We start from the raw sequence: 16,070 nt of genomic DNA on the forward strand, positions 1-16,070 counted from the left end.
GCCTAGACCTCCCAAGGTGCTGGGATTACAGGCGTGAGCCACCGCACCTAGCATGTGTTTTATTTTTAATTTAGAACTCATGTATGGCTTGTCTATATAAGTTGAACTGGTAATGTGACACACAAACTGTTGTGAAAAATGCCAGTTACTTCGAATGTAAGCATTTTTCCAAAATCATTTGTGTCTAAATCAATTCCTTCTATAAATCAGTAAGAAAAGGATGAAACAATTCAACAGGAAAAAGAACAAAGGATAGAAAACTCAGAGAAGAAACACAAATGTTCCATAAACATATAATGATATTTAATTAAATTCATGAGTAATCAGAAAAATTCAAATTTAGGTGGAATCCCTTTTACTCATCCATAACATCAACAAAAAGTTGAAGAATACCCAGCGGTGAAAAGGTGTGGGGCAAATGAATGATGTCATCTCCCCACACTTTTTCACCGCTGGGTATTTTCCAACTTAGAGTAAGTTGGCACAACATTTTTGAGGGCAATTAAAATTTTATATTTACATAGTCTTCACTTCAACAATTCCATTTCTAGATATCTATGCTACAGGAATACTTGCCCATGTTCACAAAGAAGCATGTACAGGGATTTCACTGCAGCAATGCATGTAACAAGAAAACTAAGCATAATCTAAATATTCATCAATGGGAGAATTATTAAATAAACCATGATGCATCCAGACTACGGATGATGCAGGAGTTTAAATGAATGGGGTGACCGTCTGAGTACTGGGAAGGAAAGAAATCTAAGGCATATCATGAAGTGAAAGAATCAAATTGCAAGACGTTACCATTTATGTAAAGAAAAAGATTTTTCAAGCCACACAACAAATCCATTTTGCTTTATGTAAATATGTATGTAGGCAAATGGGAAAAACTCTGGAAGCATGTATACTAAATGCAGAGTAGCATTACCTCAGGGATGAGGGAGTAGGGCACAAGGAGGGTTTTTGTTATAACTGTTATTGCATCTTTATACATTAAAAATAGAATCATGGACCAGGGGTGGTGGCTCATGCCTGTAATATGAGGATGTTAGGAGGCCAAGGTGAGAGGAGAACTTGAGCTCAGGAGTGCAAGACCAGCCTAAGCAGCATGGGAAGACCCTGTCTCTACAAAAAATACAAAATTGGGTGGGCGTGGTGGCATGCACCTGTGGTCCCAGCTACTTGGGAGGTTGAGGTGGAAGGATCGCTTGAGGCTGGGAGGTGAAGGCTGCAATGAAATGTAATTGTGCCATGGCACTCCAGCCTGGGGGACAAAGTAATATCCTGACTCTGAAAAAAAAAGAGGAAAAAAGAGAATATAATCATGTATTATTTGTATGATAAATAAATTTAAGTTGCCTCTTAAAGAGAGCCTACCAAATTTAATTTTAAAATAACCATAGGATTGCAATCAACAGAGGCTGATTTGGGGAATGGAGGGGAAATATCTTTTTTCAGAGGTATTGACCTCAAAATTCTGGACTGAGAAGGATCTTACAATGCAGTTAGTTTTCTGTCATATTCAGAGAGAATATACACTCACAGTTTCTCGGTCCAACTGTATGCTTTCCATACATTTCCATCAATGTGAGAAATATAGTTTCCGTGGAAATCTCTGTGAAGAAACACAGTTTATATCCTTGAATAGGTAGGAAAAGAATGAACAGGATAAGTAAAAGAATCGTGGCAACCTTGTCGGGGATATTCAGTTACATAAAATAACACCTGCTTTCTCATTTCCAGAGCTATCAGCTTCCCTGTTTGTGCAATTCATCAAGAAACAATGTGGGGCCACTGGCACAAATGATGAGGCATCTCCCGGAAGCTTAACTTCCTATCCATCCCATCTCTTGGACAGACAGTGCCAGTTAATTACTTTGAATGTAAGTATTTTATCAAAAAGCACTTATGTGTCTAAACAAACTCCTACAAATCAACACAAAAATGGTAAATAATTCAACAGAAAAATAGGCAAAAGCTTATCACTATCAATAAATAAGTAGAAAGAAACCCTACGTCAGGTAGCACCAAAGCTTTGCCCTCTGTTGAAACATCCTAGGCTTTTTCTTTCCACTCTTATTACAACCGATCCGATTTGGCCCCTTCACACTTTACTCCTATGTTTTGCAAGACCTTTCTAAGTTGTCTCCCTGAAATAAGCTTTTCCTTTTGGGCGCTCTACATATGGATTCAAAAATAATCCTTTGCATGTCTACACTTGAACATAAAGCAAAAAACAAAATAAAATAATTCTCCTGTTTTAGTAATTTAACCTCTCTTGCTTAGAAACTTTCAATGGCTTTCCACACCTCACTGTGTAACTTTCAAACTCCTGTAGCTGATAGTCAAGGTTTTACATAATCATATCTGCATTGCTCCCTCACCTAATTCTTTGCAGCCAGATTGGTCTACTAAATTCCAACCATATCTGTAGCCATGCCTTTGCCTAGACTGTACTCCCATTTTTTTTTCTATTTAACAAATTATAGCTAGTCTTTAAGACCCAAGTAAAGTTTTAGCTTATCCATATAGCTTTCCTTGATCTCCACACCTCAAGGATCATAGATTCTGGTAAATTCTAGCACCGACAGTATGCATTTTCTTTTAGTGATTAATTATATATACCTCCCTTTTTATGCCTATTCTATTTCTTCCCTCCTATCATTTTCATGTTCTGGAGACAGCAGCATACTTGGCCCTGGGTTTCACACAAAACGAGTGCTACATATCGAAAGCCAGGGACAACGATGAGTTGTGGACATAACTAAAGGACTGAGTAATCATGTTAACAGCCAACACTCCTACATATGCTAGGCACTGATGAAGTGTTTCATATATTCACTCACCTAAATTTCACAATCCTATGAAATGGGAACTAGCATAACCCCCAGTTGAAAGATGAGGAAACTCAGTCACAGAGCAGAATAACTTGCTCTGGGTCACCAACCTAATAAACAGACCTGGGTTCAACCCCAGGTAGCCTGGCTCCAGAATCAACTCTTAACCACTTAGAGCCTCATCACAGATCGGGAGAGGGACAGGCTGCTGTAAAGAGGGTGAAGCAAAAATGGGAGGAGAGCAGCGGTTAAGCAATGATGTGATGGGGCTAAATAAAAATGGATGAGAAAACAAGTAAAAGACTGGAGTAAAAGTAAAAGACTAGAGAATGGGTCTAACATTAAAGGAGAATGAGAAGGCAGAATTGACAAGCAAAGGTGAAAGCAGAAAGTCAGTTGTCAGTGTGGCTTGGGGAGATAAAGGAGGCCCAGGAAGGCCTCCAGGAAAAGGCTGCCACATCAGGCAGGACACAGAGGATGACTGAGGAAAGGTGATTCTTACAAGATGGTGAAGGTGCCATTGTAGGTGTTGGGCTCTGGCACAGGCACTTGGCGGAGCCTCTGCTTTGGGCCGAGATTAATACATGACAGCGTCTCATTTTCGCAGGTACAGAGCTCACATATGTTGGTGCTTGTGGAGGCCTTCTGTTCCTCTGGTGCAGTTAAAGTCTTATTTTGGGCGTGACTTTCAGACTGCACCGATGAATCCTGAGTAGGTCCTAGTTCAGTATGTGGACCTGTGACTTCAGTCAGGCTTCGATGCAGAGTCTGAATCTGGTCTGGATGAGAAGCTGTAGTCTTCTCCAGGGCTGAAGAATGTCCAGTCTCGGTAATGGGCTCTGGAGTTACGGCAAGCCCTGGGTCTGGAGGCTGAGTCGAGGTCTCCTCTGTGGTTGCAGATGGTTTAACCTCTGTAGTAGGTTCTGTAGTTATGGTAAGCTCCAGGGCCAGAGGTTGAACTGTGACTTGAGTCAGGTGTGAATGCTGACCCTGACCCTTGTCTGAAGGTGGAAGTGTCTCCTCAGGGTGTTCTGGAGGAGGAGCTGTAGTCATCAGGGCTGTAGAAAGTTCAACCTCCGCAGGGGGTTCTGGAGTGATGGTAAGTCGCAGGTCCAAAGGTTGAACTGTAACGCTGGGTGACATTGGATGCTGAGCTTCATGCTGACCTGGTGTTGGAATTGTTACCTCTTGATGTACTAGAAGTTGGGGTACAACTTTCTTAGTAGACTGAGTTGGGGTCTCCTGCATGGTTGGAGAAAGTTCAACCTCTGTTGTAGATTCTGGAGTGACGGTGAGCCCTAGGTCCAAAGGTTGAACTGTGGCTTGAGTCAGGTGTGAATGCTGAGTCTGAACCTGGTCTGGATGTGGAAGTGTCACCTTAGGATGCTTTGGAGGAACTATAGTCTTCTTCAAGGGTGTAGAATGTTCAGCCTCCGTAGTGGGTTCTGGAGTGATGGTAAGTCCTAGGTCCAAAGGTTGAACTGTGACGCTGGGTGACACTGGATGCTGAGCTTCATCCTGACCTGGTGTTGGAATTGTTATCTCTTGATGTACTGGAAGTTGGGGTACAACTTTCTTAGGAGGCTGAGTTGGGGTCTCCTGCATTGTTGGAGAAAGTTCAACCTCTGTCACGGATTCTGGCGTGATGCTAAGCCCCAGGTCCAAAGGTTGAACTGTGGCTTGATTCAGGTTTGAATGCTCTGCAGGTTGAGCTACAACTACATTAGGGAGCTCTGGAGTCTGAGCTGGGGCCTCCTGCTGGGTTAGAGAAGACTCACTCTCCTCAGCGGTCTGTGGATGCTCAGCTTCAGCCTCCTGCTGGGTTGGAGAGGGGTTCTCACTATTAACAGGTTCCGGAGATTGAACTGAAGTCTCCTGTTGAATTGCTAAAGGTCCAGCCTCTTCCAGTGACTCTGGAGGCAGAGGTGGGCCCCCGTGCTGGGTGGCGAGAGGCTCTGCATCATTACCTGGCCCTGAGAGCTGAGCTGTAGCCTCCTGGAAGACTGGAGAAGTTCCCACCCCTGCACTAGGCTCTATTATGGTGAACTGCATGTCTGGAGGCTTAACAGAGACATTGGGAAAATCTGAATGCTGAGTTTGATGGTGACGAGGAGGTGAAACTGTGACTTCATGATGTTCTGAGGGCTGAGCTGGGGCCTCCTGCTGGGCTGGAGAAGACTCAACCTCCCCAGAAGACTCAGAAGGCTGAGCTGGCTGATCCTGCTCACTAAGGGAAAGTTCAGGCTCCATAGGAGGACCTGGAGGCTCAGCTGGGGCCTCCTGTTGGGTTGCAGAAGGTTCCACCGCCTCTGGAGGCTGACCTGGGGACTCCTGCTGGGCTTGGGAAGATTCTGTCTCGTTTTCAGCCTCTGGAGTCATGGGAACCTCCACATCTGCAGGTTTAACTGTAATGCCGGGCAAGTTATAAAGAGCCTGATCCTCACCTGGGGGGTGAACTGTCACCTCACGATTCGGTAGAGTTAGACTCTCCATAGAGGATGCTGGAGGCAGAGCTGGGGCCTCCTCCTGGGTTGAAGAAGGTTCTTCCTCCTCAGGGAGCTGTGGAAGCTGCCCTGGGGCATCTTGCTGGAGTACAGAGGATTGGATGTATTCAAGGGTCTCTGGATTTTGAGTTTCGGGCTCCAGATGGAATTGAGAAAGTCCAACTTGCTCAGGGGGCCCTGGAGGCTCATCTGAGTTCACCCTGAGTTCTGGAGGCAGGCTTCCGGGATACAGTGTATCCATACTCGAATATTCATCCTGCAAAGTCTGTTTCTGATGCCCAGACTTGGATAACTGGTGTGGAATTCCAACAATCTCAGCAAGGCTCCAACGCTGAGCTACATCTTTCTTCAGGTTCTTGGGCGAAACAATAAATGTGATTGGTTTTGAAACCTTACTGTCCAGCGGAACAAGTCTTTCATCTGCCTGATGACCTGCAGCCCGATCTAGATCTGCAGTTCGAACCTTACTTTTGAGGCGAGGAAGCTGAACTGGGGTCTGGTTCTGATCCCCGTCCAGCAGTGGGACCACCTCTGGGAGCCTTTCTTCTGGAGTCAGCTTGTCATTTAAATCCTGGTGTGCAGTGGAGAACTGCTCTGGCCCCAAGGGGAGCTCTTCAGGTGAATCCGGGTCCAGGAATGGAATCAAATTTTCAGTCGATTCTTGGGGCAGGGCTGACATCTGCGAGGAAGCAGAGGGCCCCAGGTAATCAAAGTCCCCCGGGTCTGCCGGGGGAGTGGGCGCATGGGGAGATTCCCATGGGAGATGGGAGGAGCGGGAAGACCGGGGCTCAGGCGGCCCCAGGGGGTTAGAGGTCAGCTGGAGCGGGTCCTTCACCCACTCCAGAGGCTGAGCCTCCTTGACTAGTAGACACAATAGTTGCCACATGAGGAGAGGCCATGGGCCCCAGAAACGCGGCCGGGACATGACACACGCGGGTGCTGCGCACTGAGCGGGAGTCATTCTGGCAACTTCAAGATGCTCATGCCCCTTATGAGCGTGCGCCCCGCCCTGTCTTTATGACACCTTTATTTATGCCACCTTTATTAGGCTTGGGTCCAGATCTGCTCCATGTCACCAGGGCAATCGTATGTCATAATCCCGCCCAAACACCCCTTCCCACTCCACCCAGCTAGAACACCCCTCCCCCTCCCCTTAGGGAGGAAGGATTTAGGCCACAGACCCAGGTGGTCCCAGGACTCCAGCAGCCTGCTGTGGTGTGGTGGGTTGGGGTCACGGGACCTCGCCTTGGGATCTTCAGAAGTGCTAGTCCAGTTGTGGCAGCCTGAACTCTTCCTCCTCCAAGGTGAAATCCGAGCATACTCTTCCTTTCAGGGAGAGCAACTGAGCTGCAAAATGGGCCCCAGTTAGGGTGGCAGGCACGACGCACATTACAGTCATTTATTCCAAAATGTTGCCGTTTTCGCTAAACTGTCGCATGTTTGATAATGAATTCACCACCCTACCAGGTAGGGGCTGCCAGGGAATAAGCGAGGACTCCAAATTTTCTGTAGGAGGGGTGGTGGGGGTGGGCAATTCAGTCTGGGAAAGAAGGCTTTAATCCAAGTGAAGAGCCCTTTGCACTAACAGGGAGGAGGCTGAACCGTCATCCTGCCTTGACTCAACACAGCCATTACCCTAGAAGTTACAGCGCCACCGTTCAGAGATCTACCCTGTGTGCACACATGGAGAAGAGGCTTAGGCTGTTAAAGTCAACATGTTAAATAATTTCCTGAAATGCGACTGTAATTAGAACGCAGCTGACTTCCCCCACAGCCATTCTTACCTATTACTGTCTGGCACAATTATCAGCATGTAAACTCCAAGAAGGTGCTTCATCTTATTCCAGTGCCTAGCATAGGCATAAGGTGCATAGTGACGGTTTTAAAATTGAAGGGGGGGCTGTGCACAGTGGCTCACACCCATAATGCCGGAACTTTGGGAGGCCGAGGTGGGCAGATCACTGAGGTCAGAAGTTTAGACCAGCCTGATCAACATGCTGAAATCCCATCTCTACTAATAGCCGGGCGTGGTGGTGCATGCCTGTAATCCCAGCTACTCGGGAGGTTGAAGCAGGAGAATCGCTTGAACTTGGGAGGCAGAGGTTGCAGTGAGCCTAGATCGCAACATTGCACTTTAGCCTGGGCGATAAGAGAGAAACTCCGTCTCAATAAAATAAAATAAAATAAAACTGAAGGGATTCCAAGATTCACCTTATTTAGGGATGGATCTTTGTTATAATCAGATTTCTGAAATCAGTGCTGATTTCCTCTCACATTTCACAGGAACCTAGACTTCTTTTTTTGTTGTTGTTTTTTGAAATGGAGTCTGGCTCTGTCGCCCAGGCTGGAGTGCAGTGGCTGGATCTCAGCTCACTGCAAGCTCCGCCTCCCAGGTTCATGCCATTCTCCTGCCTCAGCCTCCCGAGTAGCTGGGACTACAGGCGCCTGCCACCTCGCCCAGCTAGTTTTTTGTATTTTTTAGTAGAGACGGGATTTCACCGTGTTACCCAGGATGGTCTCGATCTCCTGACCTCGTGATCCAGCTGTCTTGGCCTCCCAAAGTGCTGGGATTACAGGCTTGAGCCACCGCGTCCGGCCAAACCTAGACTTCTTAAAGCTTGAAGTTTACTGGGTGGGTTTTATTTAAATGGAGTTAAAATAATTATTTTACAGGGAAGGACTTCAAAACACATTGCAACTTCGGGGTGAAAGTTAAATAAAACACTCTAGCCCCAAATTAAGTTTCCACTGAAAGGAAACTTTTGCTCCTTTTTTTAAAAAAAATTCCATAAATAGTAAATAATGACTTTTCTTTTGAGATTACTTTAGAAACAATCCCTATTTAAGAGCTTTCATATGCAGTCATGTGTTGCCTGCCATGTGAGGAGCTTGAGAAGTGTGTCATTAGGTGATTTCACCATTGTGCTAACATCATAGCATATACTTACACAAACCTAGGTGGTATAGCCTACAGCACACCTAGGCTATATGGTATGGTCTATGACTCCTAGGCCACAAACCTGTACTATGTGTTACTGTACTGAATATTAAAGGCAACTGTCACAGAATGGCAGGTATTTGTGCATGTAAACATGGAAAAGGTATAGTTAAAATACTGTATAAAAGATAAAAATGGGGCCCAACCACAGTGGCTCATGCCTGTAATCCCAGCACTTTGGGATGCGGAGGTGGGTGGATCACCTGAGGTCAGGAGTTCGAGACCAGCCTGGCCAACATGGCAAAAACCAGTCTCTACTAAAAATACAAAAATTAGCTGAGATGGTGGCGCATGCCTATAATCCCAGCTACTCGGGAGGCTGAGGTAGGAGAATCACTTGAACCCAGGAGGTAGAAGTTACAGTGAGCTGAGATCACACCATCGCACTCCAGCCTGGGCAACAGAGTGAGACTCCATCTCAACAACAATAACAACAACAACAAAAAGATAAAAATGGTATGCCTGTATAGGGATAGCTCCATTATACTCCTATGGAACCACCATCATATATGTGGTCTACTGTTGACCAAAACTTCATTTTGCAGCACATGATCATAAATGATTGACAGAAAGATCTTCAGCAAAATAGTCCACCCAAGGTTTATGGGAGATATTGAGATCCAAGTAATAAGCCATATTTGAAAGGCATTATAGTTTTTGAAAGCTGTAGCACAATCAGTCTTAAGGCCACTTACATTCTCCCCACATCTCTGGGATCCTGTTTGAAGGGAGTTCTAAAAAGGCCTGTGTTCAAGCAGCCCAGCATCCCTTACTCCTGGGGCCAGGGGAGACTAACCCCTCTCCTATGTCCACAACTGTAGTCATACAGTCCTCAGTTCTGCTCTCCAAACTTCAAATAAGGGGTCAGAGTCAAGGGTCAAGACTTTAGGAAAAGCCCCAGAAATACCCTGCACTCAAAAAGCAGTTTCAGAGTTTCACATGTTCCTGAGAATGAAACAAATTATCCTCCAAATTCTGCTGCTTATTTTGAATTATGGTTATACTGGATATGTTATCTGACCCTTGAGATTTTTTTTTTTTTCTGAGATGGGAGTTTCACTATTGTTGCCCAGGCTGGAGTGCAATGGAGCGATCTTGGCTCACCACAACCTCCACCTCCCAGGTTCAAGCGATTCTCCTGCCTCAGCCTCCCAAGTAGCGGGATGCATGTGCCACTGTTTCCCCATGTTGGTCAGGCTGATCTTGAGCTCCCAACCTCAGGTGATCCGCCCGCCTTGGCCTCCCAAAGCACGTTTGAGCCACTGCGCCCGGCCCTGTTACCTTTGAGTTTTTATCTCCACATACTTGAATTAAACCGTGTAGTTCTTCTGCCCATGTGACATCTATAATCTCTTCACTGGGTCTGTACTCCACAGCTATTTTATCACTTTCTGAAATAAAGTCAGCAAGGATCAATTCAGAATGTTTTTCATTCTAAAACTTCCTGCATATATTGGTAGCAGCCCACAATGAAACATTATTTTGGTTTCTAAAAGCAGAAAATAAGAGCACCTTCCTGGAAGTTCCCTCATTATACCCTTGGATTTTTTTTTTTTTTTTTGGAGACAGGGTCTCACTCTGCACCCAGGCTGGAATGCAGTGACACTATCAGAGCTCACTGCAGCCTGGAATTCCTGGGCTCAAGTGATCTTCCCGACTCAGCCTCCAGAGTAACAGGGTCTACTCCCCTGTGCCCAGCTAATTCTCTTTTTTAGAGACATGGTCCCGCTTTGTTGCCCAGGCTGATCTCAAACTCCCGGCTTGAACTGATCCTTCTGTCTTGGTCTCCCAAAGTGCTGAGATTTCAGGCGTGAGTCACCATGTCTGGTCTCACAGCTCAGTTTTTAACATATGTATGAAATATCAACTGTGTTTGGGTCACAGAACTTTATGATGTTACAGATAGGAACTAAGGAATAATAACATAGGAAATAAAAAATGTGGAAACAAAAATGTTGAATCACAATATGACTAAATGGAAAGGCATCAGGTGTGGGGTCAAAGTAAGTTCAAATCCAAAATAGAGACCACGGGGCTAGTAGACACTTCACATTAGAAGCACAGCTAGGTGTCTACTCACTGAGAACCAGAATTCCACCAGATACAATGAACAAAGCTTCAGAGTGAAAACATTTGAACATTTTTTTTGACAGAAAATGGCCCACATGCTCCATAGACAATACAACTTCCTTTAAGGCAAACTAGAGCTATAATGCTTTTGGTCTAAGAAGTTTTGAGTGTGTGCAAGGGATACCTCTGCATACTAGGGAGAGGGAGACAACCCACACATTTGGCTTCATTATTAAAGGTCCTCCCTCCCTGTAACCAGATGGGTTATTTCCCCTAAGATCCAGATGAGTAAAAATTCATATACATTCGATGAAATTCCAGAGGTTACCTTCAAACTCTGCTACTCATTGAATGCCATGAAGATATTGGAAAAAAAAGAAAAAGAAAAAAACAAAAAAACCACCTTTCTGCTCAACAAGAGATTGATATTATCACGTTTGAGAGAACTTCAGAATCTCAGGCCTAAACCCAGGGCTGCTAAATTAGGATCTGCAGTTTCTCACAATCTTCAGGTGATTTATATGGTCATTGAAGTTTGAAAAGCTGCCTTGAAACAGTCCTTCCTAAAACTGAAATGGAGGAGAAGCAAAAATCATCTGGTAAATTGTTCAAAGTAATCTCAAATGAAACCCAAATTTACAGAATCCCAGATAAAGCTCAATAATCTGTATTTTTATCCTTCTCCCCAAATAATTCTGATGTGCAGGCAAGTTTGAAAACTACTGCTTTAAAGAAAATGGATACTCCCCTTACCAAGCAGAAAGTAGGGTTTTGGAAACTCATGCAAGGGAAGCAAAAAGATGCCTCAGGAGGCAATAATTACAACAGGATTGATGCAAAGGGAAGCCGAAGCTTAACCAAAGACATTAATATGTGCCTACAAAAAAAAATGCTAAGGAAGTCAAGTGGTCTGCATGAATTCTGAAGAAAAATGGAGAAACAAAGAACAAAATTTGTCAATGAATTTCCAGCACAGTCTAGGTTAAGGGAGTGACTTTCTTGACTGAATGACACAGACTCTGGACCACCTGATCTGTTATTACCTTAATGGAGGAATTATATTACAATGTACAGGTACTTTAATTAGAATGACCTGGCAGTTACTGAGGCAAAATTTTCTGCTCCTTTGTATCCTGTAATACAAGAAGGATCTACATGGATGTTTTCTCTGAACTGTTTCGATGAACTGGTCAACGGCACTCATTATGCCTTGGGTTTTAAATCTGCATCGTGGTCATAATGTGTTAATTAATTTCTCATATTTTTAATAAAAAGTTTGCCTGTATATTTTAGACAGAAATTACCTTACTTTGCTGAAATTCTGAGAAATCCTAGACAGTTTTTAAGGCCGGGCTCAAATGTCACCTCTACTACCCTTTGCTGTGCCTCCTGGCACTGTGCTTCTGACACTCTGTACAGTCCTCCATGACAGCGTGAGCACGATTATATACAGCCAATTACTCATCCCCCCTGGCTCATTTGTTGACTCCTTTAGAGCACAGATCATGTTTTATTTACTGTAACAACTAAAACAGTGTTTGTTCAACCAATGACACCCATAAACAAAACTGCCTGCCGAGGGCAGAGATGCAGGGGTAAAGTCATGCCAAGATTAAATCTCAGAAACCACTGTAGATTTTTCGGAGTTGACCAATACGTTTATTGTATTAATTATAAAAAAAATTTACAGTGTTTTCAGACTTCTAGACTTCAAAAGACAACTCTACACAATGTGTGTTTCTAGAAGGAAAAAGTGTAACATTGTCCCCTTATTTCTAATTGGTATCTGAGAAAAAGAGGCCTCACTCAGTTTTGGTATAGGGAAGGGGGAAGTTCATTTCCAGCAGAAGTTAATACTCCAGAACTAATAAAATCTAATTATTTAATCTGCTATTACATATCTATAAACCATGAATGGCATATCAAGAAGAAATAATCTATGACGCATTTAAAGCTTTTTAAAATGATGAAACGTATTTGTCAAATGTAACAAGGATTCACCTTCTAATTTAGAATAGTGTCCCAGTCTAGTATTAACGTTATTAATGAACAAGGCTATGCTCTTCAAGTACATTCCATTTGCCCCCAATCCCTATCTTCTGTGTCAATAATAATATAAAAATCACCAGCTAGCTTTTATAGGTGCTTTCTTTTTTTCTGGGACCGAGTCTCACTCTGTCACCCAGGCTGGAGTGCAGTGGCACAATCTTGGCTCACTGCAACCTCCACCTCCCAGGTTCAAGCCACTCGCCTGCCTCACTCCCAAGTAGCTGGGATTACAGGAGCCCATCACCACACCCGGCTAATTTTTATATTTTTAGTAGAGATGGGGTCTCACCATGTTGGCCAGGCTGGTCTCAAATTCCTGACCTCAAGTGATCCACCCGCCTAGGCCTCTCAAAGTGCTGGGATTACAGGCGTGAGCCACCATGCCTGGCCTATACAGTGCTTTCTATTTGCCAGACATTGTGCTAAGCACTTTAAAGCGCATTATCTCATTTTATCCTCAGATCAGCTCCATAAAATAGCTACCATTATTACCTCTACATGTATATAGATATACGTGTGTGTGTGTATATATATACACACACATATATATATCTACATACATTGAAAGTCTCACCAGTGTTTTCACTTTTGCCTTCAACCACTATACATATTTTAAAGAGTTTAAGAGGAGAAACAATCGTTTGTGTTTTAAAATTTTCCCAGATACTATTTCTGCTGCTCTTTCTTTATCTCTGAAGTTCTAGTATTACCACTGGTATAATTTTCCTTTGGCCTAAAGACCTTCTTATACATTTATTTTAGAGCAGAACTTCTGACAACACATTCTCTTAGATTTTCTTCATCCGAAATGTCTTTTTTCTTTTTCTTTTTGCCTTAATTGTTGAAGGATATTTTTGCTGGATATAGAATTCTGGATGGACATTTCTCTCAGTACTTTAAAGATGTTCTGTAGTTACTTGAATCGCTGAAAGGCTTAAAGTTGGGGACCGGCTCTACCACATACATGTTTTACAGAAAGGTTCATTACTTTTATATCTTCATTGTGGACCATAACCTTTATCATCACTAAATCTTTGTCTCATTTGAGTTTTTAACTTTTGCTTTGAACCTAAACTTTTGTAACTCCTTTCTTTTTATTTCCTACAATGTGAAGTTTATTGGGGACAACAAAGGCAGTTGGAAATACATAAATGGAGTTTAGAAGAGAGGTCTAGGTAGGAAAATAGATCTAGAAGTCATTGATATTTTGGTGGTAATTGAGTCAACTGATAATTAGGGGAAAGTTGGGGAAACTAAATGCTGAGGACTATCACATGTAAGAGGGATGTTTGAAGGAGGAATAACTGGTCAAGAAAATTGGGTCATGAGTGGCAACAGGAAATGTATGTAGATATATGTCTACATACATATACACTATATGCATGTAGATATATGTCTACATACATATACACTATATGCATGTAGATATACATTGAAAGTATATATATCTATATCTCATTGAAAGTGTATATGGATATATACACACATACACACACATATATATACAATTATAAGGGAGGGGATTAGAATAAAGAAACCTAAATGGTTGCAATACTTTTATGTTTTATTTAGAGGTAAAATGTTAACTCTAAGTAGGTAGGTTAGGTATATATTTTGTAATTCCTACAGCAAAAACATAGCACAGATATGACCAAAAGCCAATTAATAAAACATAACACTGAAAAATATTCAATTAATCCAAAAGTAGGCAGAAAAAAGAAACAGAAGAAACCCCCCAAAAAAGAGATAATCAGAAAAAAAAATAAAATAGGAAACCTAAATCCAGTCATTATCGATCATATTAAATGTAAATGGTCCAAAACACATTAATTAAAAGATGCTGTCAGATTACATTTAAAAGAAAAACTAAAAAAAAAAAGAAACCATTTGAAAATACAATGATATGGCCAGGTATGGTGGCTCATGCCTATAATCTCAGCATTTTGGGAGGCTGAGGTGGGCAGGTGGCTTGAGCCCAGGAATTGAAGACCAACCTGGGCAACATGGCAAACCCCCATCTCTATTTTTACAAATTAAAAAATAAATGAATATCATGATATATAGATTAAAAGCAAAAGGGTAGAGAAAAATACGTCACTCTAACACTAGTCAAAAACAGTTTTATATTACTAATATAAAACACTAATTTTATATTAGTATTAAATAATGGGTTTTTGTTTGTTTTTTGTTTTTCTAAGACGGAGTCTTTCTCTGTTACCCAGGCTAGAGTGCAGTGGCACGATCTCGGCTCACTGCAACCTCTGCCTCCCGGCTTCAAGCAATTCTCCTGCCCCAGCCTCCCAAGTAGTTGGCATTACAGGTGCTTACCACCACGCCTGGCTAATTTTTGTATTTTTAGTAGGGACATTGTTTCACTATCTTAGCCAGGATAGTCTCGAACTCCTGACCTCAGGTGATTCACCCGCCTCAGCCTCCCAAAGTGCTGGGATTACAGGCGTGAGGCACAGCACCCGGCCTTTATTTATGTATGAATTTATTTATTTAGAGATGGAGTCTTGCTCTGCTTCCCAGGCTGGGGTGCAGTGGTATGATCTTGGCTCACTGCAATATCACCCCTTGGATTCAAGTGATTCTCTTGCCTCAACCTTCTGAGTAGTTGGGACTACAGACATGTGCCACCATGCCAGGCTGTTTTTCTATTTTCAGAAGAGACAGGGTTTCACCATGTTGGCCGGTCTGGTCTCGAACTCCCGACCTCAGGTGATCCACCCGCCTTGGCCTCTCAAAGTGCTGGGATTACAGGCGTGAGCCACCATGCCTGGCCAAATAATGGTTTTTAATATAATGATTATTGCCAGAAATAAAGGTTATTTCAGAATGATAAAGGGGTCAAATAATCAAGAGGACAAAACTGTAAATGTTCCTGCATCTAATAACAGGGCCTCAAAATACAGGATGTGTAAACAGACAGAATTTCAAGGAGAAAGAGAACAAACTCATAACAATCATTGTAGACTTCAACACTCCTTTCTCAGTAATCACTAGAACAAGCAGACAGGAAATCAGCAAGGATAGAGAAGACCTTAACACGATCAACCAACTTGACCTAATTATTATTTATGAAACACTTTACCTAATGGCAACAGAATACATCTTTCCTATTACAAACTGAACATTCACCTAAACAAACCATGTTTCAGGCCATACACAAACCTCTAAATTTTTTTTTTTTTTCTAATTCATCATACCAAGTATGTTCTCTAACCATAATGGAATTAAATTAGAAACCAACAACGAAGATGTCTGGGAAATCCCAAAATGTTTGAAAATTAAACAGTATGTTTTAAAACAAATAATGGGTCAAAGAGTAAGTCATAATAGAAATTTTACAATATTGTGAACCAAATGAAAATGAAAATAAAACACATATCACAAATTCTAAGATATGTTTTTAAAAGTGCACAAAGGGGCCGGGCGCGGTGGCTCATGCCTGTAATCCCAGCACTTTGGGAGCCGAGGCAGGGGAATCACCTGAGGTCAGGAGTTCCAGACCAGCCTGGACAACATGGTGAAACCCCATCTCTACTAAAAACCCAAAATTGGCCGGGTGCGGTGGCTCAAGCCTGTAATCCCAGCACTTTGGGAGGC

At 42.8% G+C, this 16,070-nt stretch overlaps 1 protein-coding gene across 1 annotated transcript in view; it reads right to left on the minus strand.

Moving 5' to 3' along the window:
* Nucleotides 1–6,377, minus strand: part of LRRC37B (leucine rich repeat containing 37B) — a 37,978-nt gene extending 31,601 nt beyond the window's left edge. The window contains exons 1-3 of the mRNA XM_011940159.1: nucleotides 5,133–6,377; nucleotides 3,343–3,914; nucleotides 1,547–1,618 (exon numbers count right to left, since the gene is read on the minus strand). Of these exons, the coding sequence (XP_011795549.1) occupies nucleotides 1,547–1,618; nucleotides 3,343–3,914; nucleotides 5,133–6,305 (1,817 nt within the window). The 5' untranslated portion in view covers nucleotides 6,306–6,377. The remainder of the gene's footprint in view (nucleotides 1–1,546; nucleotides 1,619–3,342; nucleotides 3,915–5,132) is intronic.
* Nucleotides 6,378–16,070: the final 9,693 nt, after the last annotated feature.

The sequence above is a fragment of the Colobus angolensis genome, unplaced genomic scaffold (genome assembly GCF_000951035.1).
Source record: "Colobus angolensis palliatus isolate OR3802 unplaced genomic scaffold, Cang.pa_1.0 Scaffold187, whole genome shotgun sequence".
NCBI lineage: Eukaryota > Metazoa > Chordata > Mammalia > Primates > Cercopithecidae > Colobus > Colobus angolensis.